General features: G+C 40.5%; 1 protein-coding gene across 1 annotated transcript; it reads left to right on the top strand.

Annotated features, from left to right (window-relative positions):
• Window positions 1-413: 413 nt before the first annotated feature.
• Window positions 414-14,882, top strand: LOC311583995 (uncharacterized protein; the record flags this gene model as incomplete). The annotated part of the gene is made up of 5 exons (XM_084757997.1): window positions 414-521; window positions 12,209-12,335; window positions 12,533-12,593; window positions 13,927-14,324; window positions 14,407-14,882. The coding sequence occupies exons 1-5, from the start codon at window positions 519-521 to the stop codon at window positions 14,880-14,882; spliced, it is 1,065 nt and encodes a 354-aa protein (XP_084614123.1). The 5' UTR covers window positions 414-518.
• Window positions 14,883-22,364: the final 7,482 nt, after the last annotated feature.

Genomic DNA, 22,364 nt, shown 5'->3' with positions numbered 1-22,364 from the left:
TTGTAGACCAGGCTGGCCACCAACTCACAGTGATCTGCCTGCCTCTGCCTCTCGAGTGCTGGGATAAAAGGCGTGTGCCACCACCGCCCGGCTAAAGCCTATGTTTTTAAGCTTCAGTATCTGATGTGAGTTTCCTCGGCTTCCACTCCAACCCAACACCTAGAAAGTGCTGAAAGACGGAAGTCTCCGCTATTGGAGGCCAGGGGCAGGGCTGCTGAACCGCCAATCTCCAAGACCAGTGCCTGTGGCTGAAAATAGTCCAGGAAACACGGTTCCTTCTGTGAACTCTACTCCTAAGGGAAGTACCTTTTCTCTCAGCGTTTACTAGCCAATCAGAACGTGCGGGAGGACTACCAGTCAGGAAGGGAGGCGGGGTCTTCCGGTCTCTGGGCTCAGTTCTGAAGCTGAGGGAGGCAGGCTCTTCCTGTTTCTGGGCTCAGTTCCGAAGCTGAGTCACTGCTAGTCAGATCTCTGCAGGGAGCTGTGATGGGTGCACAGCCCATCCTGGAAGCCTGGATATGGTGAGCAAGGGGCCGCTGTCTGGGGAGGAGTGGGCGGCTGAGCCTCTGGAGCCCGTGCTGTGAGCCTTACCTGGCACTAGGTCGGAAGTAGTGGCTATCGTGGTGTCCTGTGAGGTCTTTTGTGGTCCCTGCAACTACCTGGGCCCACGTGGTGGCCTCGATGTAACTGAGCTCTGTGCTCTGTGTCTGTGCAGAGCATCGGGAACAGGGCCTGTATGTAGAAACACCTTGTAGTCAGCATCACAGTGCTTTCTGTGCATCAGAAGATGCCAGGGTACCAAACTCTGGGCGTTGTAGTGTCTCTAGTGTCACTCGACTTTCTGCACTAACAACTTAACCTCTAGGAACGCGATCCATTTGGAGTTAATTTCGTGGAAGTGGTAAATAGAATCTCATGTGTTCCGTAGCACTCCAGTACTAAGCTGCGATGTAGAAGATTAGAATTGACAACAGAAACGATTTACCAGTGCTTATGGGATAGTAAATCACATAAAGTGCGTAAAGTGGAATTTATGTAAGGGAGTGCGGCCTCAACGACACCTCAAAATGCATAGTATGTTAACCAGGGTTGGTAGAGATCAGGTCCTAAAAAAAGGCTCACTCACTAGGATTATCTATACATTTGGCTCCAAATAGTAACAAAGGAGACAAATGCTTTACAAGCCATCACTAGTCCAATCCCCACAATAAAGAGCAGGGTTCTAACAAGCTGCTCACTGGAGCATTACAGGGTCACAACCAACACTAAAGCCTAACACAACCAACACAACCAACAACCAAACTGCCATGAAAGTCCAGTTTTCCTTTGAGAAGAGCATAGTTGTGCCATATGGTCAAGAAGATCCAGATGACAACTATTTGGAAAGGAAAACACTGTTGTGTTAAATGCTGTCCTGGTCCAGCAAGTCTTTTCCTGAGTCCATCATGAGTGGAGAACGTAGCTCCTTCTGAGACCCAGGAAGATGCTTGGTAGATCCAGTAACAGCCTGTGGCCCAGGCCTTGGGAGCTTTCACTAAGGCCCTGAGGTATAAAGAAATAGAGAGTGCCTTCTAAAAAAACAGGAATATGCTTGGGAGAGTTTGTCATGGCTTGATGCCAGGGTTTTTGGAGTGGAGGGGTATGCTTCTGTTTCTTAGACCCCCAGCTCTTACCACAATATAGGGCTGTAATTATCAGTCAATCCAAGGCCATTTTGGGATAGGTCAGTAATGTTCTTAAGATCCCCTGTTTTACCTTTATGCAGCATGTGTTATTATCTTCCTTCTGTGTTTATTACATTGTATGGTTATTTCTGCTGTCTTCACAGAAGTGCCCCATTTCCTTCCATTTTTGCCGGAAGTGGTATACCAGATGTCATTCTTTTTAATCAGCTTGCTTGACATGAGACCTGCCTTGTGTAAGACCTCCCCACACCAGCTTTTATCTTTTCTAACTTCTACTTTTCCAGTCTTTCTCTCCCCATGGCACATTCCCCTCTAGAACCTGTCACTGAGTAATAATCTGCTGCTTCAGGACACTAGGGTACTTAAGAAATATTTTTTTTGTTTCTTTAAAGGTTTTATTCATATATTTAGTATTTAAGTTAGAATATATTGTGTTAATGAATATAGTTTATTTTATACAGACGCCCGTGTTTCCCTATTATTGTTTTTGAAATTACAAGTATTATCTGTATTACCTGTAGGCCCAGCTAGCAATCAGTTAAGACACAGACACTTGTTATATTTTAAAATAGCCTTAGTTCACCTGGGGCAGGGCAGATATCAATCCTCTAAACTACCTCCCTTAGTGGAGCAGACATGGGATCCCTGCCTCAATCCCATGCCATCTGCTTCTAATAATTTCTGTCAAGCTACCTCCTATCCATAATCCCAGATACTTGCTAGTGTTCTTCATCTGGATTCTCCTTCCACGCCACTGGCCATGTGCTTCTCCTCCAGCTAACCCATGGTGGCCTTCCTCTCTTCACTTCAGGTCTCTCTCCTCCTGGCAGTCCTTTCTTCTTCCCAGAATTCCTTCCTCTCTAAGCCCCACCTATCTCCTGCCCTGCCCAGGTGGGATGGCTTTTTATTAAGCAAAAGGTGGGTCAGACAGCAAGCAGAAATTAGCATCAGAATACATCAGATTATCCCCCAACATCTCCCCTTTTCTGTCAAAATAAAAAAGGCCATTTTTTTATATTCAGTAAGTACAATTATGAAAAATTACAAAAACTAATAGGTAAAACTTACACACACAATTTCTAATCAAAATGTATTTGGCAAGCTTGTAGAAGATATTATCTATTCCATTGTGGTAAGTTTAAAGTTTTGAACCTAAATCAACATCTATTAAAGCTCAAATCCATCAACCTAAAAGTATCTATCTAGGCTTAAAAGTATCTTTTTAATTTTTAAACAACTAAGCTTAATTTTAAAATCAATTCTCTTGTCTTTAACCCCATCAGACTTGGGAAGGAATAAATTTAATTACCTGAGTAAAAAGGAACAGCAGGTTAGCAGCTTCCAAAATGAAAAAATGACAGAGACAGTTTACTGCCTGAACAGACATCCAAAAACTCTATAATGCTGGAGCATCATCTTCAGCCTTTCGGCCCAGTATATCTGATACATATATTTGTGAAGCATTAGAAAATGGCAGGACACCAAACTCAGAGAGTCTTTTCCTCTAGTATCTCTAGAATTTCTGCACTTTGCATTTAAACATTAGGAGTGAGATCCATTTGGAGTTAATTTCCTGCAAATGGTAATTGGACTCTCATATGTTAGATGGCACTCCATAAAGTAGAATTTAGCTAAGAGTGGGCTGCCTCTACAACTCTCCAAAATACATAGTATGTTAACCAGGGTTGTTAGAGATTAGGTGCTAGAAAACATGTTCATTCACTAGGATTATCTAGACATTTGGCTCCAAATTAGAGCAAAGGAGACAACTTGGACAAGTCCATTCCTCATATTAACGAACAGGAGTCTAACAAGCTGCTCAATGGGGCATTACAGCATCACAACCAACACTAAGGCCTGGTGTGCCATCACCGCCCAGTTTTCCTCTTGAGAAAAGCATAGTTGTGTCATATGGTCATGAAGACCCCAGATGACAACTATTTGGAAAGGAAAACACTGTTGTCTTGCTGTCTAACCTGATCAAGCAAGACTTTCCCGTGTGTGGAGAAGGAGCATAGCTCCTTCTAAACCCCAGGAAGATGCTTGGCAGATCCAGTAAAAGCCTGAGGCCTAGGCCTCAGCAGCTTTCACTAGAGCCTGAGGTACAGAAAAAGAGAGAGCTCCTTCTCTGAAACCATGAATATGCTAGGGAGAATTGGTCACATTCTGCTGCCAGGGCCTTTTGGGAGGGGTTGCTACTGTTCTTGAGACCCCCAGTTCTTACCACCACATGGGGCTGTGATTATCAATCCCAAGGCCTCTGTGGGTCACTAATGTTAAGATCCCGTTACCCTTATGCAGCATGTTTGATTACCTTCTTTCTGTGTTTATTACATTGTATGATTGTTTCTGCTGTATTCATAGAAGTGCCCCATTCCCTTCCATTTTTGCCTGGAAGTAGTATACCAGATGTCATTCTTCTTAATCAGCTTGCTTGGCATGAGACCTGTCTTGTGCAAGACCTCCCCACACCAGCTTTCATCTTTTCTTCCTTCTGTTTTTCCTGTCTTTCTCATCCCATGACACCTTTGGAACCTGTTAGTGAATAAAGATCTGCTGCGTCAGGACACTTGTGTACTTAAGAAATAGTTGGGATATCTTTTTTATTTGTTTAACTAAAGATTTTATTCATATATTTAGTATTTAAGTTAGAATATATTGTGTAATGAATCTGGGTTATTTTATACATTGCCCATGTTTTCCTATAACATCTACTATATAGTCCCAATTTCTACCCCTGATTTGACATTCTGCTTCTATAATATAGTAAATGACTTTATGTTTTAATTCCTGATTTGAGATGTTCTCTCTCCATTTTTAAATAGTCTGTGCTTTTTAAAATTTCAGTCCATCTATTATAAACATACTTTTAATTAATTTATTCAGATTACATCTCAATTGTTATCCTATCACTTGTATCCTCCCATTCCTCCCTCCCTCCCGCTTTCACCCTATTTCCCTCCCCTAGATCTATGATTGAGGAGGACCTCTTCCCCCTCTCTATGGTCATAGGCTACCAAGTCTCATCTTGGTAGCTTGCTTATTCTTTATTTGAGTACCACCAGGCCTCCCCACCAAGGGGAAGTGGTCAAGTATGGGGCACCAGAGTTCAAGTCAAAGTCAGCCCCTGCTCTCCACATAACAGTGGAGAATGTCCTGTCCATTGGATAGATCAGAGTAGGGGTTCAATGTTTACTACTTGTATTGTACTTTGTTAATGCAGTAGTTTGAGCAGACCTCCCTGGGCTCTGATCCATCCATCATGATGTTCTTCCTCTAGATTTCTAGGACCCTCTGGATCCTTCTATTTTCCCATTCTTCTATATTTCTCTTACCTAGAGTCCCAGTAGGATGTCCTCACATCTATCCCATTCTCCTGGTAAGTGAAGACTTTCATGGGACATGCCTTTTGGGCTAGTGCCCATTTATAAGTGAGTATAGACCATGTGAGTCTTTCTGCTTCTGGGTTAACCCACTCAGTATGATATTTCTAGTTCCATCCATTTGTCCACAAATTTTCGTATTTTCTTTAATAGCTGAGTAGTATTCCATGGTGTAAATGTAGCCACAGTTTCTTTATCCATTCTTCAACTGAGGGACATTTAAGCTTTTTAGGGGACGGGCTATATGGCCAATGTTCAGCCATCTTGTGAGAGGCTAGGTTCCTATTTCTCCAGTGGTCTGTCATTTACCAGAAACCAGCTGACCCTGTCATGGATCGGCAGTTAGACACCTGTTGTGGTTTATTGTTGGGGACGGTCATTCTAAGACCCCCAAGCTACTCCTTTCTGGCTATAAACTAGCATTTCCTGTAAGACTACTAGTAAGATCAGATTAAAGGCCAGCTGCCTGCAAGCAGAAGTTCGGGAACTTTTTCCTGACTAATCAGATCTTTTACAATTTCCCTTTTCTCTCTGGAATTTCTTCCTCTTCTGTGATTATAGCAGCTGTAAAGGTAGACACTTGCTGGAGCATTCCAGGGTCTCTTGTCCCCCCACTTGTCTGCCCCCTCCACAGGTACCTGTTGAAGACCCCGCAGGCCAGAACATAGGCTGTTTCCAGGTTTTGGCTATTATGAATAAAGCCACTATGAACACGATTGAGCATATGTCCTTGCTGTTTGGTGGAGCATTTTCTGGGTATATTCCAAGGAGTGGAATAGCTGGGTCTTCAGGAAGTCGTATTCGCAGTTTTCTGAAATAGCGCCAGATAGATTTCCAAAGCAGTTGTACAAGTTTGCATTTCCACCAGCAATGAAGGAGTGTTCCTCTTTCTCCACATCCTCGCCAGCATGTGGTGTCACTTGAATTTTTTGATCTTAGCCATTCTGATGGGTGTAAGATGGAATCTCACAGTTGTTGCTACAGGACTTTCCAATGATGAAGCCAAAAAAATGGCTCCTCCAGATATTGTGTATGAAGTGGCACATGCATACAAGGGACCTTACGCCTTCAAAGATGAACATGAAGTGCTTTTGGAGACTGAAAGAACTTTAACTTTCAGACTAGGGCCCTATCTGACCAGAGGGTAAAAGGGTGAGCTAGGAAGGCTGTGCTGTCCTAGTCATGTGATCCTTGTTCATCCAGTAGGGGATGTGCTACTGTCCTGTGACCCAGTGGGTGGCTCTAGTTTAGGAGAGATTCTTGGAAGGCCTAACAATCATATTCCCTAGTAGAAGGCTGGGAGGGAGACCAGCAGCCATACCAGGGTGAATGTGAGGCCTACTGTGCTCATATCAGGGGTAGCAGGCCAATTGAGCTACAGATACTGGAATGGAATGTGAAACAGACTGTTGTTCCTTCTGTGTGGTGACCTGGGCAATGTCTCTTGGCCGCTAAACTTTTCTGATTGTGGATTCCTTAGGGAGAGTGAGGCTTTGCAGCCAAGGGTGTGGGACACTGTTGAGTTCATAACATCACTATCCAGTGTGCACACCCACATTGCTTTTGATGTGTGGGGGAAAACTGAAGGTCTGGTTTCTAGATGGTCTGACCATTGCTTTCTGCTTTTATGTTTTTCTTACAAGTTTTACAAAGAGGTTAGAAACTGTTAGAAAAGAGGTGATGGCTCATCCTTCAGCAATACATGACTGGAATCTGAGGGCTGGAGGCATGGCTGAGTGGGTAAGAGGACTTGATCGTCTTTCAGAGGACCAGAGTTTGGTTCCTAGGACCTATATCATATGGCTCTCAACTGCCTGTAACTCCATCTCCAGGGGACACACACACACACACACACACACACACACACACACACACACACAAATATCCCATAGCCAAAGAGACATGAACATATACAAAGCTGGACAAGGCAATCCAATTGGGCGAAAGGGTTCCATGCACAGTCAAAAGAGTCAGAGGCGCCACTACCTACCTCCACTCTTAGGACTTCCACAAAAAAACCCAAGCCAAGCAACCACAGCAGGTACACAGAGGGCTAGTGCAGACCCATGCTGGTTCCATGATTGTTGTTTCAGTCCCACCGTCCCACCCACTTCCCTCTTCTCCCCCTGCCCTTCTGCTCAGAGAAGGGGAAACCGCCTTACCAGTCTGCCCTGACACCATGTTTCATCAGGCAAGTGCCACCTCTTCCACTGAGGACAGACATCATGACCTTGCTAGGGGACAGGAATCCAGAGGCAAGAAACAGTCCATGTTAGAGACACCCCAGCTTTAACTGGTAGGGGACCCACAGAAAGGACAAGCAGCCCACCAGCTTCATACGATTCATCACTCAGGATGAAAAATTTCTAGTTCCTTGCATTTTCCTGTGAATTTCTTTTTTTGGTTTTTCGAGACAGGGTTTCTCTGTGTAGCCTTGGGTGTCCTGGACTCACTTTGTAGACCAGGCTGGCCTCGAACTCACAGTGATCGCCTGCCTCTGCCTCCCAAGTGCTGGGATTAAAGGCATGCGCCTTTCTTTTTCCTATTTTTTTTGTAAGAGCTGAGCAATACACCATCATTTAACCATCCCACATTTTCCTCATCCACTCTTCTATTGAGAGTCATCTAGGCTGTTCCCAGTTTCTGCCTGATATGACTAAAGGTTTTATGCATATAGTCGTGCAAATGTCCTTGTGGTAGGATTGAGCATCTTTTGGGTCTATGCCTAGGAATGGTAAAGCTGGGTCTTGAGATCTTGATTCCCAAGTATCTGAGGAACCACTGTATTAATTTTCATAGTGGCTGTAAAGTGTGCTCTCAGAAGAAAAATGCACATGTGATCTCGTTCTTCCATATCTTTGCCAGTATGAGTTGTCACTTACTGTGTTTCTCTTAGCCATTGTGACAGGTCGATGATGGAATTTCAATATAGCACTGATTTGTGTTTCTTTGAAGGCTAAGGATAGTGAACATTTTAAAATATTTCTTGGACATTGGTGTCTAATTTATTAAGTTCCTTTTGTATTTTGTATATTAGCCCTCTGTTAGACGGGGATTTCATAAAAATCTTTTCCCATTGTGTAGGCTGCCATTTTGTCTATTGCCGGTGTCCTTTGCATTTCAGTATCCTGAGGTATTCATTTGTTGATCTTAATGCCTGCATGATTGGTATTCTGTTCTGGAAGCTTTCTCCTGTGTAATTTGTTCATAGTTCCTTCCTATTTTTGCTTCTGTCATGTTCAGTGCATTTGATTTTATGTTGAGCCAGTGTCCAATTAGTTCATGTTGTATATATATTTTTTGTGACTTAATGACAAGTCAGCATCCATTTTGTGTGTCCATGCCCTTACCTCCATTATAGACTATTTCTAAATAATATAAGGTAGATTGGAAGCATTTGCTTTTTACTGTAAAGCCATTTGCCAGCCTTATTTTTTACTTTTTATTTTTGTTTTGTTTTGTTTCTGAAGACAAGTTTTCTCCATGTAATTTGGCTGTCTTGAAATTAGCTCTGGAGACTCACTTGGCCTTAACCTGTTGGATTTCGCCTCAAAGTGTTGGGATTAAAGGTGTGAGATGACATGCCTGGCTTTTTTATTTTTATATTTTTTGGAAGATGGACCTGGAATGTGGGTTTTTGTAGGTGACAAGCATTTGCTGTCATGCTGAGCTTCACCTGTATCTTGAATGTTGAACTTTGGCAGAGAGTGTCATTCTGTTTCCCAGGTGGATGTCTATTCATGACTTTAGTACTGTCTGAGCCTCCTACGTCATTGGATTGAAAGTGAAGGACATTCTTTCCTTTATTTTGTTTTTGATTTATTAAAAATGAATATAATTTCCTTGTTTTTAGAAGCTCAGTAGTATTCCATTTTGAAAATGTACCCCAGTTCTTTTAATCCATTCTTTAGTTCAGGGGCATATAGGTTGTTTCCAGAATCCACAGAAAAAATGGATAAAGAAACTGTGGGACATTTATACACTGGACTACTACTCAGATCTTAAAAGCAAAGAATTACACTCATTTTTCATCAATATACAAAATTCTATACCAATGAATTAAAAATAACCTTATTTGTGAGTAGCAATTAAGGCCTTGCATTGAGGAGTAGATGCAATAATCTACCTTTTGTTCTGTCCTCCCTCTATATTCCTATATCCCCCATTCTTTCTTTTCAGCTCCTATGTCCTTACCTATGAAAAAAGATAAAGGAGAAGAGAGACATTCCTGAGCCCAAGCCAGGTTTCTCTCTGTATAAGACCTATAATAACTTATAACCAACTCCTGATGGAAATAAGCATCTGTAGACCAAGCATCAGAGAGCAAACAGAACCACACCCAGCTTCCTTAGAGGACATGGGTTGTCATTCTCTTAAGGTTTCTTCAGGCTGATTTGGGGCAACCCCCAAAATTAGGGAAAATAGTTGAGAAGACCAGGGATAGCTTTTGTGGTCCATTTTCTAAATGTTGAGAACTCCAGGCTTAATAGGAGTCCTGTGTGGGGCAGTCTGTAATGCTGGACCAATTGGGATCAGAAGCTTTCTACAAGGCTGTCCCAGAAGCTGTTCTGTTCTGATTGGTAACAGCAACTGAGGCACCTGAGGCTGGAACATGGAGGATGCAGGATGTCAGCATTCAGCATGCTGAGAGGAAAGAATCCTGTCAGGTCTGATCTAGTGTCAGTGTCCAGTTTTTTGTTGTTGTTGTTGTTGCTGTTCTAAAAAATAATTTTTCATAAGCATTATACAGTTCTAACATAATTGTATGAGGTGTGTGGGATGCACAAAACAATTAAAGTGGATTCTCATCCAGAGTCTGCCAAGACAGCGTAAGCAAGTCCTCAATAGTTCCTGCCTCGCATGTATGTCTGTCAGATATATTGGGCTAGAAGGCTGAAAATAATGCTCCAACGTTATAGAGAGCATTCAGCGACTTTTCAGGCAGTAAACTGTCTCAGTCATTTTTTTTTTCATTTTGGAAGCTGCTAACCTGCACTTCCATTTCATTCAGGTAAGTTTTATTCCTTCTCAAGTCTCTGATGGAGTTAAAGATCAGATAGTTTAGTCTCACAATTAAGCTTAGTTGGTTAGGAGTTAATATGTTTTTAGGTCGAGTTAAATGTTTTAAGTTAATAGAGATGAGATATGATAGATATTGATTTTCATTCAGAAATTTAGACCCAACAAGATAGGAAAAATGTTTACTTCAAGTTTGCCAAATACAAATAGCCAAACCACTATGAATGTAACATTTATATAATTCCTGATTGTCTCATGGTTCTTCCTGCTGAATGTAGTTTATTATCTTCATGTACAATAATATATGTTAAAAAGAAACATAATGAAAAAACCCAAGAAGAATGAAATTTGCAGGCAAATGGATGGAACTAGAAATGATCATCCTGAGTAAGGAAACCTAAACCCAGAAAAACACCATGGTATATACTCACTCCTAAGCAGATATTAACCACATTGTATAGGGTAACCACACTACAATACATAGACATAAAGAAGCTAAATAACAGGGAGAGAATACTTAATTCTAATTCAGAAGGACAAATAGACTATACACTGGAAGCCACTGAAGAAACGGAAGAGGACAGGAGTCTACCATAGAGGTCCTCTGAAAGACTCCACCCAGCAGGAGATTCAAGCAGATGCTGAGACTCGGAGCCAGGCTGGAGCACAGGGTGTTTATGGAAGAGTAGGGACATAGAAGGACCTGGAGGGGACAGGAGCCCCACAAGGAGACCAATCGATCCAACAAGTCCAGGTGAAGGAGGGGGTGCTTCAGAGACTGATGCACCAACCAAGGTCATGCATAGTTGAGGAGCTAGACCCTCTGCTCAGTTCCCCTGTGGATCCCATAATATGGGGAGTAGGAGCTATTTCTGACAAGGACTTTGGTGCCTACTTTTTGTTCACTTCCCCCTGGCAGGGTGCCTTCGCCAAGGCACAGAGGAAGAAGATACAGTCAGTCCAGATGAGACTTGATAGGCTGAGGTCAGATGAAAGGGGAGGAGATCTTCCCCTTTCTGAAGACATGGGGAGAATGAGAGGGGACAAGGGGGAGGAAGAGAGGTTTGGAACAGGAAGTGAAAAGGAATGAGGCTTCAAATATTAAGTGAACAAAGTAAAAATTAAAAACATAATAATCGTATGACTCAATACAGCAGTTACCGCCAACCCACTATTATACCTTAAAAAATGAATATGAGCATGCATGTTGCATGTCTGATGCTTAAAATACTCAGAAGACAGTCTCAGAACTTCTGAACACAGACTAATTGATAGTTGTGTGCACCCATATAAGTAGCACTGGCATTGAACTCATCTCCTCTAGAATACCAGAAAATATTCTTAATTCTTGGCCCATGTCTTCTGTCCTGTCCTGTCCTGTTATATTTTTAATGACATACATATATATTGCTTACATTTTCATCTGTCCATCACAAGCTGTTTGAATATACATTCCCTTTTGTAAGATCTTATTAATCTTACAGGATAAACTGTGACAATTCACATTTCTGAGAAATAATGAAGAACTGGAGAAAATACATGTTTTTTCTAAAGAATTGCAGTGAGACCTTCAGTGCTTTTGTCTATCTTGTTTGTTTCTTTGGTTGGTTGATTGTTTGGGTGTTTTTGATGGGTGGTGAGTGAGCATAGGTTTTAACGTATGCCTCAGGTTGTCCTTGTAAATGCATTCCATAGGCCAGGCTGGCCTCCAACTCAATGAAATTCATCTGCCTCTGTCTCCAGAGTGCTGGGGTTGAATGTGTGCACCAATAGACCCCACATGCCTTTGTTTTTGTTTGCTTTGTTTTGATTTTTCAGTTAGTAGTTGGTTATAATTTCTCTGATGCCTTCTCATTATGGTTGGCTTTGTATGTTTTTTCTTTTTCAATATCTATATATCTATTAATAGGTGTTTCTATTTCAAGGCTATATCTTTGAAATGACATGGGTGAGCCTCCTCTTCAGTTTTGCCCTAAAATGACTTCATGATACATAGAACTTGGATGTCATGACTAAGTTTGGAAAGCACATGAATTATATAAATTTACTGTCAATAAAGTATACATTGATAGTATTGGCTGTTTTAAGCTACCTGTTGTACATTTCTATTGGATATTTTAGGATGTGGTGACCTATGACGATGTTCACATGAACTTCACTCTGGAAGATTGGCTTTTGTTGACTCCTTCCCAGAAGAGTCTCTACAAAGAAGTGATGCAGGAGACCTACAGGAACCTTACTGCTATAGGTAAGACTGAATTTTCTTTCACTTTTTAAAATATGGGGGAAAGTTTTTCTTGGTGATTGATGCTCTTCTATAATTTCTATTGTGAAAGAAACAGAATGTGGTAGAGATATAAGGTATAATTCTAAGGTTCACTGAGGATAGTAACTTAAATTTTCAGTAATTATCTATAATATTTATTTCTTGGTAATATATTTTAGGTTATAAATGGGAAGACCACAATATCGAAGAACATTTTCAAAATTCTCAAATACATGGAAGGTGAGTTTCATGTGCCAGCTGATAGAGATGTACCATTGAAGATATTTGAATGTATCCTGGAAGTTTTAAGGAAAAGCAACAGTGTAAATAAGCAGAGCTTTTAGTACATTCATCAATGTACTTATGTACAATGTACAATGATTAGTAAATTATACAGTACAATATACCTCAATGTCAAGTAGCTTATCCATGTTTACAAGGTGTTTCCTTAAGAAACAAGACAAGGAAGCAATGCTTTAACAGCTTCAGCACTTGAAACTTACTCTGTAGAATTGCCAGTTCTTTTGTTTGTTTGTTTGTTGTTTGAGACAGGGTTTCTCTGTGTAGCCCTGGCTGTCCTGGACTCACTTTGTAGACCAGACTGGCCTTGAACTCACAGAGATCTACCTGCCTCTGCCTCCTAAGTACTGGGATTAAAGGTGTGTGCCATCATGCCAGGCAAATTGCCAATTCTTTTAGTTTTATGCCCCAGGTATTGCAATAGACATAAATATAAATTAGATAATAAATATATGTACAGAACTTTCCAATAGACAAGTAGTGTATAGCAAGTCCTACGTTACACACTAGGAGTGACTTAGTAAAGTTTAGTGAGCAGTTTATTAGAGTCAAGAATATTATTGTGGAGAAACCTTAATCTTTCTATTACATATCTATCATGAGCATAAAGATAAACTGTATTAATGCAGTGTAAATAGCATTTACTTCGTACTCTTGCTTTCATACATATATTATAGGTCACATTAGATACAAGCCGTGAGAGCATAAGGGATAGGGAAAGAAGCAGAGGACCTCTCTTTCTCCCAGAAAGATTAGAAGGTATGATTGAATTTTCTTTTGAGAGTCTTTGTGAATGTTATATAAATGTTTACAATTAATTGAGTTTCCAACTTCATTGGGAATATATTCACCTGCCACCAAGCAAGAAAAGCCATGTAACTAGAAAGAATGTGGAAATTCTTGTATTTGTCCTGGTTCACTTTGCAAATGTAGTCTGAGTCAGGACATTGCAGGAAAATGTATTGAATGCAGTCAGTGAGGTAAAGCTGTGAGTTCTAACAGTTCTCATCAAAGATGTGAAAAACTCAACTAGAAAAGGGATGTATAAATGTGAACTTTGTGCTAACGGCTCTAATGTTCATAGATATTTTTCAAACACAGAAAAGAACTCAAAATGAGTAGATAGCCTATGAATAAAACAGCAGGAGACAAAACCTTAAGATCTGATTCCTTTTTTCAATTAGGCCAAATTGTAAAATTAAATCATGCATAAAAAAACTCATCTATTTCATCAATGTGGTAAAAAGTATATACTTGCTATTTACCTTTACAGGAATGAAATAAGTCATATTGGAGAAACACCTTATGAATATACTCAATGTGATAAAGCCTTAATACATAACAATAGTCTTCAAAATTATGAAAGAATTCCTACTGGAGAAAAACTCTATGAATGTAATCAATGTGGTAAATCCTTTGTATGGCACAGTAGTCTTAGAAATCATGAAAGACAGCATACTAGAGAAAACCCCTATGAATGTATTCAATGTAGTACAGATCTCAGTCATCTTCAAAGGCAAGAAAAAATTCATACTGCAGAGAAACCCTATGAATGTAAGCAATGTGTTAAAGCATTTGCATGTCTCAGTCATCTTCAAAGGCTGAAAGAATTCATACTGGAGAGAAACCCTATGAATGTAGTGAATGTGGTAAAGCCTTTGCACATCACAGGTCTTCTATATCATGAAAGAACTCATAGGAGAGAGAAACCCTATGAGTGTAGTCAGTGTGGTAAAGTCTTTGTAAGTCACAGTACTCTTAAACGTCATGAAAGAATTCATACTGGAGAGAAACCCTATGAATGTAGTCAATGTGGTAAAGGCTTTGCACATCACAGGTCTTCAATATCATGAAAGAACTCATAGTGGAGAGAAACCCTATGAGTGTAGTCAATGGGGTAAAGTCTTTGTAAGTCACAGTACTCTTAAACGTCATGAAAGAATTCATACTGGAGAGAAACCCTATGAATGTAGTCAATGTGGTAAAGTCTTTTCATATAACAGTAGTCTTCAAATTCATGAAAGAATTCATACTGGAGAGAAACCCTATGAATGTAGTGAATGTGGTAAAGCCTTTGCACGTCCCAATCAACTTTGTAGGCATATAAGAAGTCATACAGGAGAGAAACCCAAAGAAATAAATGAATGTGCTAAAGCTTTTCCACATCACAGTATCCTTCAAACACGTGAAAGAATGTATGGTAAAGAGAAACCATGTGAAAGTGGTTAATGGGACAAACCTTTTGCTCATCACAATAGTCTTGAAAGTCATGAAAAAAAACTTCATGCTGAAGAGAAACCCTATGAATATCAATGTTGTACAGGCATTATATTTCATACTACTCTTCAAGGGCATGAAATATTTCATAAATGTAATCCACATGGTAAAGCCTTTGCAGGTCACATTCTTCTTCAAAATCATGAAAGAATTCATATTGGAGGGAAATACTATGAATGTAATCGATGTGGGAAGCATTTTCACAAGAGGGTCATCTCTGAAAACATGAAAAAGTATATGCTAAAGAGAAAGTTTATTAGGCTGATGCACTGCCTACTGTGCTAAGGTTCTTGCTATAGGTAGGTTATTGTATATACATGTAATATTATCAATGTATATGTAAAAAATTAAAAATAAAAAAAGAATCTATCCGTTTATAATAAATTTGTCAGAAAACACAGGAAAAAAGTTTATGAGTGTAGCAAATGTGGTAATACATTTACACAGAACAATCATCACCAGCCTCATACAATGGAATCTAATAATGTTATCCAAACTTTTTCAGAATGATTTATATACTACCATTTAATATTAGCACCTTCTGGTGTGTGTTCCTCTTTTTTTTCTTTTTTTCTCTTTTTTTTAAGAATATTACTCCCTAAAGTGTGTTCTTTCTACATCTTTCCAAGGTCAAGAACATTCATCTGATTAACCAGGTTAATTCATTTGGGAATTTAGCTCAGTGGGAAATGGGCTTGCAACAAATGTGTGAAAACCCAAGTTTGAATCCACATAACACATGTCCACAGCACACATTGTAGTGTATATATCCCTTCCTAGTTCTCCATAGGTATATAGAGAAGTGTGAGAGGTGAAAGGGCTTGGAAACTGAAAGCCATCCACTCAGGAATACACAACAGTCACCTGCAGGAAAAGTTCTCACAGACCACGGCATTAATTGTAGAATATACATTACATATAGAATAGGGCATTAATTTTGCCCTTACAACAGCAGGCATACCAAGTGTAGCAAAACTCTTCAGGCAATGAGAAACAACATGTGTAGTTGCTTCTCCTGTCTGTGCAGTAGCCATAATAAACCCTGAATAGGTATATATAGCAGCATGTACATATTTTATTTTTTTAAATCCTGGTATATGAATAAAAAGTATTTATTATAATTTATTAGGAATCAAACACCAAGTATTTATTCCATATGGAGGAACAGAATGACATGTGGACAAATAAGACATTAACAATTTCTCTAGCAGTTTCTCGAGTTATACTAAACTGCTTTCTTAGACTTTGGCTATTTTGTTGATGCAAAGCATGAGATTTTTAAGCAAGTTCAATCTGAGTAAAATATATTTGTCTAATAGCTTGCTCTGTCATATCATTTTCTTTTGCTAAAGGACCAGAAAGACTAGAATGAGCTTGAATATAACTGATATAACTAGGATGAATCCTTGTATGTAAGCATCTCTGTATTTGAGAGAACAGTAATTGTATTTGAATATTAGTAGTCTCAATATGTGGAATCATTTCTAAAATCTGTAAGGGTCAAGTTATATATTGGCTATCAGTATGTAAATTAAAAGAAGCATTAGCCATATCAAGGACAGCTGTAATAGCCATTATTTTTTGTTTGTTTGTTTTTTGTTTTTTTAGACAGTGTTTCTCTATGTAGCCTTGACTATCCTGGACTCACTTTATAGACCAGGCTGGCCTTGAATTCACAGTGATCTACCTGCTTCTGCCTCCCAAGTGCTGGGATTAAAGGCATGTCGCACCACTGCCCTGCTCATAGCCATTAATTTAACCACTTGAGCTGATGCTAAGTTTGTTTTTTTTTTTTTTTCGGAGCAATAACCAATTTTTTTATCACATGTTGTAAATTTATACAGGCAGTTAATAAAATTTTTATTTTATAAGCAAAAAGATATAACAGTTTATTTAAAGAGAGAAGTCATAGAGAATAACAATAATTTCTATAAAATAAAACCAAAATTTTAATAGCATTTAGTGTCTTTAAAGTGAATACCAAGTGTATTCTTTATATGTAACAAGGTTTGGCTGTCAGCAAGAAAATTTCTTGTATGTGAAGACACAGAGGTGCTGCTCAAATACCTTAAAAACATTGTTTTAAATCTTATCATTTATAAGTCCAGTATGACAGGAATTAAATAAGAAATTTATCGCAATTTAAACTTACCTATGAAGAACTGTTTCTTTTATTTGACTTATGCCATTTGTCATTCAGAAGAGCTTTAACCATAAATTACAAAGTTAGGTTAACATTTCATTACAGATGTTACAGATTTTTAACCATATCCAATAATCAATAATTTATACCCACAAGATATATAGAACCTTGTAAATTTAAAACCAGCCAGAAACAAATGTTTAGTAAAACAGACAAAATCTTTTTTTTTCCAGCTGTATTTTCAAGGAAGGAGCATCTTGTTGCCTTCTTAGTTAGCATATTACAGTTCTCATTAAATTTATTTTCATAGTATAACTCCAAATGAATCTTACAGCTAAATGTTGGATGCTAAAAGTGGAGCTTGTGGTAGAAAATAGAGAAATCACGGCTGAGTTTGGCATCCTGCCCAGGATGTTCCTACACACAAGCCCCTGTTGTAAATGCTTTGAGCACATGCATCCTCCATAGTGAAGTTATGCAGAGCCCATTGCCAAGAAGTGCAAGGAGTGACTGTGGCTGAAAGGGACCTTAGCAGTGGCTTTCTCTGGTCACTGCTTAAGCCCCCAGAGAGACCCACCACATTAGCTCTCATTACTCAGGTCTCTAGTCCTCCCTGTTGTGGGTAGTGACCTTATACCCACTGTGTTGAGGCTGTTGGGCTTACAGCTCTTAGCACGTCCTTCAATCAGCTGTCTGTCTGTCTGCTTCTCTCTCATAGTCTCTCTCTCTCTCTCTCTCTCTCTCTCTCTCTCTCTCTCTCTCTCTCTCTCTCTCTCTCTCTCTCTCTCTCCCTCCCTCCCTCCCTCCTGAGAGCTATATGTAATCTACCATTCATTCTTTTAAATCTGTCTGAGTCATCACTTTATCTGTCACTCAGATAGATAATATTGTTTGAAATTAAAGGTTTATACTAAACTCGAGACAGATGGATTAAAGGTGTGCCATGTCTGTAACCCAGCCAGAAGGACTAAGGATACTTATTTCAGTCAGTGGGGTTAAAGATTTATGCTAAGAGCATGGTTGTATTCCAGATGGACCACACAGACCTAGGTCTGTGGATGTGATCACTTGCCAGAGTAGCCCTGTTGTTACATTAAAATTCTTTTACAGCATGCCAAAGAAATCAGTAAATTTCTAAATATTTTTCATTGGGAAAATTTTGACACCTTGTGGGTTATACTTTTAATATTTCCCTTAAACATCCTAATCCTGTTCTCTAAACTTTTTTATTAATTCATTCATATTACATCTCAATTGTTATTCCATCCCTTGTATCCTCTCATTCCTCCCTCCCTCCCACTATCGCCCTATTCCCCTCCCCTATGGCTGTGACTGAGGGGGATCTCCTCCCTCTGTATATGGTCATATGGTATCAAATCTCTTCTTAGTAGCCTGCTATGCTTCCCATGAGTGTCACTGGACCTCCCCATCAAGGAGATATGGTCAAATATGAGGCACCAGAATTCATGTGGAAGTCAGTCCCCACTCTCCACTCAACTGTGGAGAATGTCCTGTCCATTGGGAGATCTGGGTATGGGTTCGATGTTTGCTGCATGTATTGTCTTTGGTTGGTGCCATAGTTTGAGCAGAATCCCTGGACCCAGATCCACCCATCATAATGTTCTTCTTGTAGGTTTGTAGCACCCTCTGGATCCTTCTATTTCTCCATACTCCCATACTCTCTCACCTAGAGTCCCAATAGAATGTCCTCACATCTATCCCACTTTCCTGGTAGGTGAAGACTTTCATGGGACATGCCCCTTGGGCTAGTCTCCAGTTATAAGTGAGTATATACCATTTGAGTCTTTCTGCTTCTGGGTTAACTCACTCATCATGATCATTTCTAGTTCAATCCATTTGTCTACAAATTTCCAGAATTCCTTGTTTTTAATAGCTGAGTAATATTCCATAGTATAAATGTACCAGTTTCTTTTTCCCCTCTTTTTAAAAAATATATTTTATTAATTTATACATATTACATCTCAGTCGTTATCCCATCCCTTGTAACCTCCCATTCCTCCCTCCCTCCCATTTTCCTCTTACTCCCTTCCCCTATGACTGTGACTGAAGGGGACCTCTTCCCTCATTATATGCTCATAGGGTATCAAGTCTCTTCTTGGTAGCCTGCTTTCCTTCCTCTGAGTGCTACCAGGCCTCCCCATCCAGGGGATGGTACCACAGTTTATCAATTCTTCTGAGGGACACTTGGGCTGTTTCCATGTTCTGCGTATTATGAATAAGTCCACTATGAACATGGTTGAACATATGTCCTTGTGTGCTGGAGCATCTTCTGGGTATATTCTAAGGAGTGGAATAGCTGGGTCTTGAGGAAGCCCTATTCTCAGTTTTCAGAGATAGCGCCACATAGATTTCCAAAGTAGTTGTACAAGTTTGCATTTCCACCAGCAATGAATGAGAGTTCCCCTTTCTCCAAGGGAGCCACATTTCCTTCCCAGGGCACGCAGTGGCTGGGACTGTGCTCACTGCACTCTGGGTGCCCGAATGGTGCCTAGGCTTTCTGTGGGCTTGTGTGGGTCAGGGGTGGGAGACATCTGAGTCCCCAATCCACCCTTGTAACTTTCCTAGTCCAGGAGGTTTGAGGCACACCCATTGCAAATTCAGTCCCAAAACTGAGTTCGCCTCCCCCCCCCCCAAGCAAGGCCACTGCCTTTCCTTCTCAGTGGGCACAGTGGCTGGGTCCATACCCTCCATAGACTGGGTGCCCAACTGGTGTCTAGGCTTTCTGTGGGCTTGTGTGCATCAGGAGGGGTGGTCAGACTTCGCCCACCAAGCAAGGCCACAGCTCATTTACAGTCTGTTTCCTGTCTGGGCGCTGGGGGACCAGTCTGTCCTCATTCCTGGGGTGCTGGATGACCAGAGGTCTGATTAACCTGTGGTCTGTACTGTGTGGATCTCTCTCGACCAGTTATCCACAGCACCCATGGTCCGTGGGTCCAGTTAGTGTCTGTGGTCTCTTCCCTGCAGATCAGGCAGCATGTGTCTTCCTTGCCGCCATCTTGGCCCCCCTCTTCTCTAAATTCATAATCTTTTGAAACCTGTTATGCTTCACAACTTATATAGAAGTCAAAATGACAACACTCAGGCTAAATTCCCAGTTTTAGAGATGGATTTCTATCAGTCAAGCTGCCTGAGTTAGAGAATGAATAGTATAATTTACCATATGCATTCTTATAGTAAGTACCTATGGGACAGAGAATGTAGGACACAGAAAACACAAAACATAATATAATGGAGAAATAAATTAGCACGTTCTTTTTCCATAGCATGTTTATGTCCCCGCAACTTGAAGATAAAAGTAACAGCATGGGTTTGACCGGCCTGCCTTGGCAGACAAAACAGTGGAGAATGACCTGGATCCTAAGAGTCCTGAGTATCTTAAAGAAAATGAGGCTGGGAGAATCCATAGGGAGCGTGGGAATGGGACAGCACATTAAGGTATAGCATAGCTGGAGCCCGAGGAAGACTTCCAGCAGTTTCTGCTGCCGGTCATCCACGAGATGCGTGAGGACGTCGCATCGCTGACAAGTGAGCATGGGCGAGCGCCTATTCGAGACCAGGGCAAGCTGTAGGAGATGGACAATATGCTGATCTAGATCAAGATGCAGGTGGAGGGTTCTGAAGAGAGCGCGGGTGGTGAGAACCCTGTGGCCCCAAGGCGGAGAAGGCACAGGAGATGGTGAAGATGGCCGAGATGCTGGCACAGCTTGTGCTGTAGATAGAGAAGAGCGAATCGTCATGAGCAGGCCATGGATTCTGGTTGAGTGATGACCATTGGCTGATATGACACTCTGGAGAACCTAAAACCAGAGAGCCTTTTGTTTTCCTTTTTTCTTTTTTTTTTTTTTTTCCTCAGTGTTCACTCAGCTCTCACTGACACTACGTTCCTGCTACAGTCTGTGGTTGATGACCTCGATATGAGTTTTTGATTATTCAGTGGTTCCTTTTTTTGTTTGTTTAGGGGAAATAACTTTGATTTGAAAAATGCGCTCACATACGGGAATTAAGGCTTAGATTGTAAGCCCTTGTAGCAGTCAAATAATGTTTGTTCCTGGGCTTTGGTTGTTGTTTTTGGATTTTGAGGTGCTTTGTTCTTTCTTGGGTGACCTGATAGTTCCCTGGAACTTTGGGTCCCTGTTACACTTGAGACTCCAAGTTGGAGCTCACCGGCTCTGGAAGTTCTGAAGGAGCTGCATTACTTGTAGAAGATGACCCCATGCAGCAATGGCAAAAGAAGGGACCAGCCTTCATCTGGGACTGCAATGGGCCTTACATGGCTAGACTGATGACCTGGGAGAAGGGTTAGAGGATATTATTGTTTCTACTGGGGGTTTAATTTCTGTGTGAGACCAAAGCAGGAGAGATATATTTTATGCAAATTTTAAGTTTTATGTGCTACACTATCTATTGTAACCTGTCTGGTGAGTTTGATTGGACAGCCTAATTCATTTCTAAATGAAATGGAACCCAGAATGGGAGATGAGGACTTGTTAGGCTGTACAAGTTGGTATTATATCCCCGTATATTTGAGGAGACCCTGAGCATGAAATGAAAGGGCAATGCCCTTTGTGGACCAGGAAGGAAAACCTGCAACTATCTGCAATGGACCCAAGACTTTGAGGAAGAGACATCTTCAGGTTCATCTGTGGCCAGGTTATAAATGTATTGAGTAGCCGACCTGGGAAGCATTTGAGGTCAAAACCCCTACCATGTTTGAAACACAAAATCTTACATGTTAATGAAAGTATCCATTTCCTTGAAAAGATTTTTTAAAAAAGGAAATATTTCCACCTAACAAGAAACCAACTCCTCTAGCTGTACTACAGTCTCCCTTAATATAACCTGGTAAAATGTCAACTTGTGCTATTTCCTCAATAAATCCTTGGCCATTGAGTAAATTAGCCTAGATAATGCATTACGTGTGAACAGTGGCATACAGACATTAATTGGTTTGTGAAAACATAAACCTCAAGGTGGCCAAATTAAGATAGTGTAAATTTCTGTTCAAACTATGCCATGACATCTTTACCTTCTTAAAAAACATATTGTGTTCAGGTAGTGGTGACACACACCTTTAATATAAGCATATGGGAGGCAAAAGCAGGTTTATGTCAGAGCTCAAGGCCAGCTTTGTCTACAGAGTGAGTTCCAGGATAGCCCTATCTACACAGAAAAAAACCTGTTGGAAAAAAATGATGGTCATTCTATGTAAGGATTAGTGTTGGAATGTATATCTCTCTAGTGCCAGGTGAGGACACAGAAGTAAGCATCTT

Source organism: Acomys minous, assembly GCF_964271855.1.
Source record: "Acomys minous genome assembly, chromosome: 15".
Classification (NCBI taxonomy): Eukaryota; Metazoa; Chordata; class Mammalia; order Rodentia; family Muridae; genus Acomys; species Acomys minous.
The sequence above is the reverse complement of the archived record's forward strand: the minus strand, read 5'-3'. Positions and strand labels throughout refer to the sequence as shown.